Source organism: Triturus cristatus, chromosome 6 (assembly GCF_964204655.1).
Source record: "Triturus cristatus chromosome 6, aTriCri1.1, whole genome shotgun sequence".
NCBI lineage: Eukaryota > Metazoa > Chordata > Amphibia > Caudata > Salamandridae > Triturus > Triturus cristatus.
The window spans coordinates 774,189,727-774,202,164 of NC_140589.1; the positions used below are offsets into that span (position 1 = coordinate 774,189,727).

General features: G+C 43.6%; 1 protein-coding gene across 2 annotated transcripts in view; it reads left to right on the plus strand.

The window, feature by feature from the left end:
• LOC146817853 (amine sulfotransferase-like) overlaps positions 1-12,438 on the plus strand; it is a 369,387-nt gene that overhangs the window by 240,204 nt on the left and 116,745 nt on the right. For both annotated transcript variants that reach the window (XM_085611335.1, XM_085611336.1), the window contains one exon: positions 8,487-8,636. In XM_085611335.1, coding sequence (XP_085467461.1) covers positions 8,487-8,636 — 150 coding nt within the window. The remainder of the gene's footprint in view (positions 1-8,486; positions 8,637-12,438) is intronic.

Consider the following 12,438-nt stretch of genomic DNA (forward strand, 5'->3'; position numbering starts at 1 on the left):
TGGTTCACCACCCTGTCTGCTGCCTCCACTTTCAGGTCTGCTATCTGCGGCATGGTCCCCTGCAGTGGTGCTTATTCGTTGCCTATATTTCAGTGCAATCAGCTTGGGACTCTTGAAGATCTCTCCTCCATTCACCCATACCTTCTTCAGCTCCTCCAATGCTCCCCTGGTCTATTGTGCCACACTTCACTGGCATTTGTGTCTCCCAGGCATAACAAAACACATTGCCGACTTCTGTGCTGGCTAAGGGCTGCGGTGGAGAGAGGGGGGATGCTTCCTATTTCATGGACGTCTTCACCATGCACAGACCTTTAACTCTACACCCGGCCTCTGCTGGGGTGTTTCAACTCTCCAAGTGGTGCCCCCAGGTCCTGAACCCTTGCATGAGGAATTAGAGGTGCTGCTTCTGCCTAAAATTTGACACATATAAAACTTTTCACCAAAAAGTGGCAGAAGTACTGACAGAAGATCGGGATCTACCTGTCAGCCATTCCGTCATTCTGCCCAAGGTGCATAGCAAGTGGGCTCGATATTGTGGCAGCTCCTGCTATGTTTTTCTCTTCAGCAGCAAGTCCTGTTCAGTGGGACCTTCGAACGATGGTTTCTGACCTTGTGGAGTCCTCTTCAGCTACAGCTTGCAGCTTTGTCCTGCTGGAGGTTGTATAAGTCCAAAGGTAAAAGACTTCACTGGGCTGGACAGTGACAGGCTCCCTTGGGATGACCTCTTTGGTCTGGAAATCCGCATTCTCCCCCTCAGAGCTTTTTGTCACCATTGTGATGACTTCACCAAGAATTCATCCAGCACTTCCCAGGCGATGACAACCTCCTCAGGCACAGTCTACCGCCTTGCCCAGCTGACCTCTACCTTCTCCTGTACTTTTCTTTGAAATGTTTTCTAAGTCCGATGGTAAGCCTAGACTGGGCCCAATCCACCTTGTGTATCTGACCTGCGGTCCATCACTGTCGCATTAACATTTGACTATGCCCCTGTCTCAAGCGACCAGATATCTGTGGTTGGCGCTTTAACCTTTTAGTCCATAGATTTCACTAAAAACTCTACTTCCCAGATTCACCTGGTTATTTCTATCTTATCCTTGTTTCTACTCCTGGTTTAATTATTTTTCATTAAAGCCGACGTAGGGTCCAATCTACAAAGATCCATTCTCAAGCCATCTAGGGGCTTAGTACACAAACCCCCTGCGCCACTGGTGACGTACCACTGGCGCAAGGGGCTATTTAGGGGCTTATTATCAAGACAGGCGATAAAATTATCGCCGCTTTAGGGGCAGAAAACTGCAGCTAAAACGGCGATAATGGACTTGATAATATGCTCTATGGAATTCCAATTGAAGCCCATGTTAGATGTGAAGGACATCTAACCTGAGCTTCAATTGGAATTCCATAGAGCATGTTATCAAGCTCATTATCGCCGTTTTAAGCGGCGATAATTTTATCGCCTGTCTTGATAATATGCCCCCTAGTTTGCAAACAGTAATGCAATTTGAGATGTAACCTACGTAATAGGATGCAATGCAAATTGTACATTGGCAGTGCAAATGATACATTGTATATTGTCTAGGTGTAGAAAGGCTTATTCCTCATTGATCCAGACATGTATATTTTCATTTTTAAATGGAAAGCAGCCTTTCATATTTCTCGTTTCATGCAGGGCGGCTCCCCCAGCAGGTGGACAGACACGTTGTTTAAATGTATTATTACATTTACCACAACCCCTCCCCGCGCAACCCCCACCCTCCCAACCGTGATTAATGCCTGCCGCGACTGAACCGAAGGCCCTTAAAATGCATCTTTTGTAGAGACACATGCATATATATATCCTCTGTTCCTTATAACAAACATTGCCTTATACATCGTGCCATCTTCACTAGCACTTTACCACTCTAAGGTGAACGCATGTGTCAAGCTCCATGAGCATTTATGACAGGCAATTTTGGAATTGGTTTTATATTGAAGAAAACTAATTCCAAGATTACTTTCAAAGTTCAAGCATGTGTCAGGATGCATAAGTGCACAGCACATACATCATGCTACATGTTGCCCATTTTTTGTTTATTCTTGTATCATGGCGTAGAATGATAAACCGTTTTAAAAGAGGTGAACAAAGAAAAAGTGCATGGAAAGCAAGAAAACTGAATTTGAGTGGCCCAGCAGCACATTGTAGATGATGGGTTCTCATAAAAAATAAATAAACATTGTATCAGGAAGAATAAGGTGAGGGCTGGAGAGCATTACGGTAGGGGTTATAATGTTAAAAAGAAAAGAAAACAGAGTGCACACAAAACATGGAAAATGAACTGACTAGCCAGCAGCACTTTGCAGCTGCTTGACATTCACAAAATTACATAAAAAAATAAATATTGTAACATCAGGAGCGGGGAAAGGGTATCGGGGGAGGGAGGAGTGAAAAGATAATGCTATAAAGCATCTAAGACAGGGGAGAGAGCAGAGAAACACATGCACTTTCAAAGGTGTGCTCAAAAAAGAGTTACCTAAAGCATGCCATGGAAGGTTACAACACATCCACTCAGAACACTGTGAGACTAAAATGCTCCTAGATGGTACAAATACAAAAATAGGGAGGAAAGCCATCAAACCAAAAGTCAACAACTGATATGGACAACAAGCTAATCAAATCAATAGCAAGGAGCTGATCCTTAGCCCACTCTAAAACTCTCACTATGAACTACCCATTAAATTCCGGTATGCGGAAGAGGGGCCTTGCCCTCTGATCTTTTTCCCAACATGAAGACTGTTAGAAATGGGGGTCTCTAGTTGGCAATGGTTTGTACAGTTCTCCAAGTAGGGATCCTTCTTCCTAGTCTGGGTAAGGGGGATACCCTTCTAAAATAACCCCTGCTCACCCACTTGGTAGCTTGGCACGAGGAGACAGGCTTATCTCAGAGGCAGTGTGCAAAGCATTTGTGAACACATATAGTAATACAGTGAAAACACTATAAATGGACACCACACCAGTTTAAAAAAAGAAGTTATCTTTATCTAAACCAAACAAGACCAAAACGACAAAAATCAACAATACAAAAATAAAAATATGACTTTCAAAAGGTAGAAACAGTTCTGTTCAAAGCAAATTGCAGTGGCGACACTTTCAACACAAAGGACCTTGGAAGCGTCAAAATCAAAAGCAAGAACAGCCGCAGGGAAGGTGATGCATTGGTTCCTTACACGCAAGGAAGGTGATTCTTCATCTCCTTACTGCCACGCAGTGGAGGTGATGCGTCGGATTCTGACTGAAGAGAAGGTGATGCATTGGTTTCTTACTGTGCGGGGAGGTGATGTGTCGCTTTCTTACTGCGGCCCCAGTGATCTTATAGACTTGGAGCCCAGGTGCGATGCGTGAGGATTGGGGATGCACTTGATGCGGCTATTTCTCTAGCAGGCGCTGCGTCAGTTTCTTCGGCAATGAGTCGGAAACAGGTATGGATGCGTTGTGCTTCTCCTCGTTGCGTTACTTTTCCAGCTTCCAACAGCCAGAAAAACCTCCAGAGGCCCATAACAGCTACAGGCACCTCTTGTCAGGTCAGAACTCTCAGCAAGGGAGTGCAGGGGAGCTTGGGGGTCAAGTATTTGTATCACTGAGACTTAAAACAGGAGGCAAGCTCTACTTCAAGCCCTTGGGGATCTTCCTCAAGCAGGGGACACAGCACACTGCAAAGTCCTTGTCCTTTCCTTGGCAGAAACAGCCACTGCAGGCCAATCCCAGACAGCACACAGCAAATGGGCAGTACTTCTTAGTTTATACAGCTCTTCTCCTTGGCAAAGGTTCCTTCTGATTCCCAGAGTGATCTAAATGTCTGGGGTCTGGCCCCCTCTTTTTATAATACAAAATCATTTTTCTCTGTGGCAGAGAAGCTCTTTGCCCAGCCAAAACCAGTTATGTCCTCTCTGGTGCAGCTTCCTGGCAGGAGGTGGGGACAGCATTGTCCTTGGCAGACCAGGCCCATTCATGTGTGAAGGAAATCTCCTCCCCCTACTCTGAATGCAACCCAGGTCTATTCAGCCCATCCCTGACTCACCCTGGAAAGGCAGGACACACCTGAACCCCCCCAAGTGGCTGTCTGCACAGAATGCACATCCCCAGTCACTGTCATTCCAAAGCCAGACAGTCAATACGCAATCTAGCAGAGGCACACAGGATGGTTAGGCAAGAAAATACATACTTTCTAAAAGTGGTATTTTCAAACCCAGAATGTAAAAATCACCCTGACTAAAAGATGCATCTTAACATTCTGAGTTCAGGCATATCAATCTTTATTTCCCTATCTTTTCCCCATAGGCAGTTAGGCTTATAAATGTTATAAACAAACTCCCCATTCTATCCTATGGGAACAGATAGCCTCATAATAGTGAAAAACAAAATGGGCAGCATTTCACTATTAGGACATGCCACACACATCAGGGTATGTCCTACCTTTCACATACACTGCACCCTGTCCACAGGGGTACCTTGGGCATACCTTAGGAGTGACTCGCATGTGAGAAAAGGCAAGGTTAGGGCCTGGTAAGTTGGTGCACTTGCCAGGTCGACATGGCAGCGCTAGACTGCAAACAGGCACCATAATGGTAGGTGTGAGATCTTGTTGCAAGGAAGATTGTGTAGGTGGCACAATCAGTGCTGCAAGCCTACTAGCAGCATTTGGTTTACAGGCCCTGGGCACACACAGTACACTGTACTAGGGACTTAACAGTAAACCAAATAGATTAATTGTTTGTGGAAACACCAATCCATTACAACACTTGAGCAAGGGAGCATTTGCACTTTGGCACTGAACAGCAGTGGCAAATTGCCCAAAGCATCTAGATCAGAAAAACAAAGTCCACCACCCAGCAAATACGCAGGAGGCAAAAGCAAAAATACAGGGGAAACCCACGCTAATAATGCCAGGTCATACAAAGACTGTCTGTCACTCTGAGCAAAGGTTAGCCTGGCATGCACTCTACTTGTTCAGTTTAGGCAGCAAGGTGCTGCACATGTGCAAAATGCACAGGCGCCTAACTGCCTGAGCTGAACTTTGCTGGGTGGATGATGTACCAGAGCTATGGTCATGCTATCCTCAGCCCCTGTTGGTGGTTTTGTGGTCCTCCATTTAATGATGAGGGGGAGTGTAACTCAGAGCCTTGTACTTGGGCCCTTCAGTCCTAAACCCAGACGTGCTCAGGAGCGGGTGTCCATTATTGACACCTCGTCACAGAGTGGGGTTGAATGGGGTCAGCAGTCTCAGTGGCCCCATCCCACTCTGTGACGAGTAAGGAACTGGCACTTCCTTATAACAAGGTCAGCCAATGAAAGGAAGCAGCAGTCCTAATAGTCAGGAACCACGGAGGCTTCCCTCTGAGGTCAACATCCCAGTTAGTGTTATTTCTTTTAATGTTAGGTACGACATGTGAATGTATGAATGCATGCATATTTGTGAGTGTCTGCTGTGAATGGGTGTGTGCGTGTGCATGTGAATGCATGAGTGTGAGTCAGTCAGTGTGCATGTGTGTGTGTTTGGCCCACCTGCCCCCTTCCTGCTTACATTACTGCCCGCTTCTCCTGATTTGTGCGGTAACCCACTACGGTGAAAACCACATGCTCCAGGGGTGGTTTCACGAACAACTGAGATGGCTCAACACAGAGTCGAATGTCTGTTTTAATTCACTTGCACTGTCTGAAGGGCAAGATTTTAACCCAATGTTTATAAAAGTTTGAGCTTGATTTTCAGATGGCACAGCTCGAAAACATAAAGCAAATCTTGATGATTTTGTCCTATGCCATCTGAAAATATGGTTTCTATTGTCTTTTTGGTGTTGTAAGAGATGTAACCCACTGTGCATTTGAGTAGCGTTGCCACCTGACTGGTTTTCTAGTAGTACCACTGGCATATTAACGTCCCGGATGGTAGAAAAGTATGCAAAATCATCTAAAGCTGGATATTTTTAGCCCTTATCTATGAATACTTCAAACAGCAAATATAAACAGAAAGCAATTTTAAATGGTTCGAGAGCTGCCTGTAAAGTCCTATTTAGTATAGTGTCCAGACTTTTGCAGACTTAAAATTTCAAAAAATGGCCGGTATTTTTGTCTTGGAAAGGGGGCAACCCTACATACCAGACAAGCCAATTTAAAGATTTTCTGAAAGAGACAGCACAGTCAGCATTGAGACTCAACAAAGCTTTTTTCAAGTCTCACAACTGATGTGCTGGCATGGGAGGAGGGGGGGCAATGGAAGCTGAAGTGGGGAAGCAATCCATGGTGGAGAGAACAAGACAGGACATGCACTCTCATGGAGTTCATGAAACTGTGGAAATGACAGAGAGTGATGGTTCTTTTACACAATCCTACAGTGCGCTTATTTCCTATTGGGGGTTCTCAGTGTGTGCTCTGCTCCCTGATCAGTTTTCTATGTTTGCTTTCAATACTGCAAATGAGGAAACCAGCTGTGCATATAAATTGCATGAAAATTGAGCCAACGTAAATTACTTTCTGAATAAGACCACACTTTCATCACTGTGACTGCGCACAGTCCTTTTCCGCTTTTATTGCACAAATTTTGTGTTAATGTAGCTGCTGGTATTTGCTAAAACAATGAGCAGGATGAGGAGAGACAAAGAAATCAACAGACAAGCTTGGAGAGGGAAGGGGTGCAGAAACAACATGGAGATAAAGAAAACGAGCTAGGAAGGCGTGAGGAAGCAACATAGAGAACGAGATGTGGAGAGCAGGGGAATGTAAAGTGTAGTAGCAGCACACATTATAAAAGAAAAAAACATACACACTTTCAAAGAATACTTTCATCAAAAGAAAGAAGCATTGACACAGCAAATAGGTCTTGCCTTTGGGACCTTATAAGTGTTTAGCCATTCAGCACATTATCCTGGGTGGTGTGCCACCAGGTATTGAAAAGTTATACTATTACTACATGCTGGCTCATGCAGAGTGATACAGGACTACATATTTGCCTTAGGAAACATGTATGGGCACATTCCAAGGCTTTTTAATTCAAAGACAGAAAGGCAAGTGCCTTGATGAAAGTCAACAGCACTACAACATTTTGAATCACTAGAGTATTGAACTATTCACCAGGCACCCTTCTCCAGAGATTTCCATTCAAAACACTGCTTGTGCCATCCGTTTACCAAGCCTCTGGCCCCACCATCTGTCCCAGCCCTCTGGGTATAGGAGCACTGGACATAGCAACAACAGCAAAATGCTCCCATTTGTCGGGTTGAGAGGAAATAATGAATAAACAGGGACAGTGTCGGCATCACTTAACCTCCGCACACCTAAAAACAAAAACATTTATCTGAGCTTGTGTAATGTAATTGGTGCTTTTGTTATGTGCGCCAATACCTTAAGGTCAGTCGAGTTCACGTTCGGTAAAAAAGCCCTCAAAAATCAATCTGACCTGGTGTAATGTAGCCAGCACTCATGTGAAGCACTCCACTATCTTCGTGTCACTCGGGTTCACATGATATAACAAAAAATGTCTAATAGTCCCTGGGGAGGTGCTTTGAATGTGCTTTCAAATTAGAGCTCATAGAGGAGGAGGACTACAGAAAGAGGCAGCAGGGCGGGCATGCCAGCGACATGGGAGGAGGTAGGAGTGACAAATGTTGCTCTAGAGGGGAAATAATGAATAAGCACGGGCGGCGTTGGCATCATTTAATCTCTGTGCACCTAAAACCCCCAAAATTAACCTGACCTTGTGTAATGTAACTGCCACTTTTGTAAAGCGCTTCAATACCTTTGGGACAGTTGAATTTGCACTCTATAAAATAGGATATTAATTGATGGGCACCAAAGCTGAATCATCGAAGATGGGCAAACAGTGACACGAGCAGGATCAAAGAAAAATATATTCGCCCAAATGAACACAGAAGCGAAATAATAACAGTAATTCTGCGGTGCTCTGTGAGTGGAAACCAATCACAAAAAAGAGCGACAAAGAGGAAGGATTAACCACTAGCTAGCAAGCATTTTTGAATGACAATCGAAGGGACGACTAAAAAGACAATGGCTGGGCTGCAAGCGCACAGGGTGAATACAGCATGTCTCGGTGAGACAACGTGTACACTGTCTAGGCTCAACCTAAAAAGTAGTTCTCTAAATGCAAACAATGACACTAGTAAAAGGATAGAAGTCAGTTAGCCTGACATAAAAAGGGAGCAACAAACAACTTATGTTTACAGGAAAATAACAAATACTGAGAAGGAATACCAATGAAGTGGTAATGATGGTTCAATCAATTGATGACAGTGTAGTACTGTAATTGATATTTAAACAATGCCATGATCAAACAATAGGAAATATTTAGGTACAGGGTCTATCAACTATGATTCAAATATTTCTTTCAAATGAAATTTACATGCGAAGGGGTGTGCTTGCTTATATTCTACTTCACAAAAAACACCAATAGAAAGGCTGTGACATCATCATTAAATGCACACTATGTATTTTATTTCAGAATATGAAATTGCTGATAATCGAAGAGGTACCTTTGAATATAAAGGATTTCGAATCTTAGCATCCTTGAGTACACCAGAACTCATGGACTCAATTGAAGACTTTGAAATAAGAGACGATGATGTATTTATTGTGACGTACCCCAAATCAGGTACGTTTAATATCTTCAGTGCAAACCTAGAAGTTTCTTGCTTGCAACTAAGCCCTCTTCTGCTATATGGATCCCAAAAAGCGGTGTATCCTCACAGACTGGGAGTGACCTTTCTTTGAAAATTGGTGCCCATGACTCCATCTGTGTTGTATCATGTGCTTGTATTTGTAATTCTGGTAATATCTAAATAGTCACCATATCAGGCTGTATTACAGAACTGTTGTACTGCTGCAACTGTAACAGGGAATCATAGTTTTGCACTATATTGTTTTTAATGTAATACTGAATGGGGTAAAGTGACGTTGCATCATTCTATGTTGTACCATGGCAAACATGAGAAATTAATGCTAAATACACATGAAACTCTTTTAGAACTCGTTTTACAAGTGTCATAGACACAGTCAAAGAAATCGTAGTTAGTTAACAACTCTATGCACTGCTTTTGTTACTTATCTGATATAATTATCTAACATAAAATGGAACGTACTATTTAGGTGGCCTGGACGTAGTTCGCAGAGTTCAGCTACGTGGAACTCCGCGAAGTGACAAAAAAGCTCAGCGGAGTTCAGCAAGTGGCGGATTGCAGCCCAAACTGCTTAACACTGATCTTCATGCCAGTCAAGTAGAAATTCCATCCAAGGGAAGCTTGCACACGCCAACTTACCGTTGGCGAGCGCGAGCGAGGAAAAAGCTGCACTACGGTGAGTGGAGTTTTCTGCACTTCGCGAGCTCCGCAGAGCACAGAGTGCAGAAAACTCTGCAAACTCCATGAATGGAGCAGAGTTCACCGCCAGGGGCCTACTATTTAGCACTTAAATGTGCTACTATCATTTACATTTGAAAGAGGAGCTGATTTAAATGTTATACTATTATCTTAAGCGAAATTGGGGTGTTCCCTGTTTGCACTGATGCACAGGTCATTTGCTCCAAACTGTATTACATTGGCAGCAAAATGGTGCAAGTGTAGTTCTTCTTTTTTAGGACTCGTGCAAAACATCTTTAATATATCACTAAACCTTTGGAACACAAGACATGTATTGATTGTGGCTTGGTAATTCACTTCGTTTAGCTTTCAGTCTTTTTTCACTGTCATAGTCTTATGATGTACTATATATTATGAATCGTATTGCTCAGTGTACTGCTGGCTTATTTCTCTCAGTGGCATGAGAATACTGGCATAAATGGCAATCTTGCAGTGTCAGAAGAATCTGCCAAATTAGTGGGTTAGCTGGTTTTGTGGCTGTGTGTGGGGCTGTTCTGTTGTGTGATGGGCTGCTTTTCTGGTTGCACGTGGGTTGGGGTTTGGGATATTTTTTTTATAGGTTGCATTGGGAACACAGCAGTATCGGTTGGGATTTTCACATGGTATGGGAGATGCTGCATCGTGTCATATAGACTGTACCATGGCTGGCATGGATGTCAACTTTGAGCAAAGTTAAGGCCATTTGTCCTTGCTTTCGGTTTGTAAAAGAGCCAGGAGCTGAGATGTGGTTTCGTTTTCATGTAAAATGATTTATCTTATTGTTCAGCATACAAAATCTGCATGTGTGGGCTTAAATGACAATTGAGGCACAGATAAGACACTTCTAAAATACTTTTGAAGTGAATTCTTTGAGGATTTCCAATATTACGTTAACTTGTCTTTAGGGAAGGGTGAATGATTTTGCTGTTTCTCCCAACTTTTATTTTTATTATTGAACTTGACATAAAATACTGTCCAGATATCAGCCCTAATGGCAGGTAGTGCAATTCTAATTTATTTCTAAATCGGCTGACACCTGCCCATTATGGCTGCTGCACGCACACCTTCCCCTGTCCTACCCTTACCCAGACGGGCGCCGAATGAATGATACCCATATCCCATTCCCATCAGAAGTTCCAGCAGCAACTAATTGGCGGGATGTGGATGGATGAGGCTAGTGTACCAAGGGGCTCTGGTTACTTGTTTGGGCAGTGCAAGCTCTGCAGTGCTGGTTACCTTCTGTATCTTCTATATGCGAACGTCTTGCACAGTAGTGGAAGAGTTATGGAGCTAAGGAGACTAACAAGAAATTATTTGATGTTTGATATTCCTTCTCTTCCTTTCACAGACAAAATGTCCTAATATTGTGAAAAAATATTCTAGCGTTTAGTAAAAAGAGACATTTCCCAGCTCCTTATCGAATGTTTTCTCGCCCTTACTCTTGTAATAGCCTCTAAACTGCACTTCCTAACAAATCAATGCACTACTGTTCATCTCATGTATGGTCTGAAACAACATGATCTCATTGCGGCTGCACTGAAGGCCCTCCACTGGCTCCCAGTAAATGAAAAAGCACATTTCAAATTTTTCTACCTTGTCCACAAAGTCTAGCATGGGCGAGCATCCTATTACCTATCATTGGTGTTTGTTGCTTATTTTCCCATCAGATGGCTAATATCTTCTAATCTTAATTTGCAACCAGGGCCAGACTGGGAACCGAAAGCGGCCCTGGCAAACTGCTCGGTCGCCCACCCCCGGGGGGAGTGCGGTGGAGTTCTTTGTTAGGGCCGGTTTCGGGCAATTTTGTTAAAGGAGGCTGATATTGCCAGCCCCCGGTAAAACAAACGGCCCCCCTGGGATCCAAAACTAGCCCCCACCATGGCAGCCCACCGGGGAAACGCCTGGTGTCCGCTACACCCAGTCCGGCCCTGTTTGCAACCCATCTTTTCGACTTGTTATAAGATTTTTTGAGGAATTCCTTTTCATGATCCGGGCTCATCTCTATGGAGGTCTTTACTTCCCTCTTGACACAGAGAATAACATTTTTCCAAATTCAGGAGATTGCTAAAACCCTATTTCTTCAAGCAGATTTCTAGATATCCCTTCCTGTGCCTGCCTCTATTCCATGACCTGGTTGTTTAAACCAGCGCTGCATTTTAGAAGGCTACAATTAAAATAGGACTTTGGGTACTTGGTAGGGGTGGGCTTAGCTGCGAAATTCCATGTAGGAGAATCACACGGAATTACCTAGTAATTCCGCAAGATTATGCGAAGGCATGCACGAAGAGTCATTTTGTATTTAGTGCTATTTCTTGGTGCAAAAATACTCCCTTGCCCTCAAAATGGAGGCGAGGAAGTATTTTGCACCAGGAAGTAATGCTAAATGGAACAGAACACAAATAGTTAGCATGAACAGCTGCTCTTGCCTGCTAATTGTTCTCTTGGGGTAGGAGTTTCGCCCAACCTCACTAAAGACATTTAGCCCTATTTTCATGAATAAAAATGCACCCAGGCGTCCAAAATGAAAGTGAGATGCATTTTGTGCGAAGAAACAGAGCTAAATGCTGCTGAACACAAACAGCATGCATGAGCGGCCACTCATACTCGCTAAATGTTCTCTTGTGGAAGGTTTTTTCCCCCCATATTACTCTAAATTACGGGAGCAGGAGTAATCACGTACATATCAGTAATTATGTGTCAAAGAGTAAGGTGGAATTACCGAAATCACTCTGATTATTCTGGTGTAATTTAATTTATGCCCAGGCCTAGTGCTCTACCATCAACCCATTGGCCTCCAGCCTCGTGGGGCAAAACAAGAGAATCACCAGACGAGCCGTATTCTGTCCTCCTTCTTTTCTTGGGCCTATTGGTCAGATGCAGATGTAGACTAGCTTCGGCACGTTCATGATGCAGACTCTTCACCAAGGCCGAATCACATTTCATGGTAGATGCGTTTGTTCAACTGATAATACCTCTCCTCAATATGCTCAGCTATTTTTATAACTTAACCCATTTTCATCTTTCTACGTGTCTGATCCTACTCTGAAACTAACTCAAGGG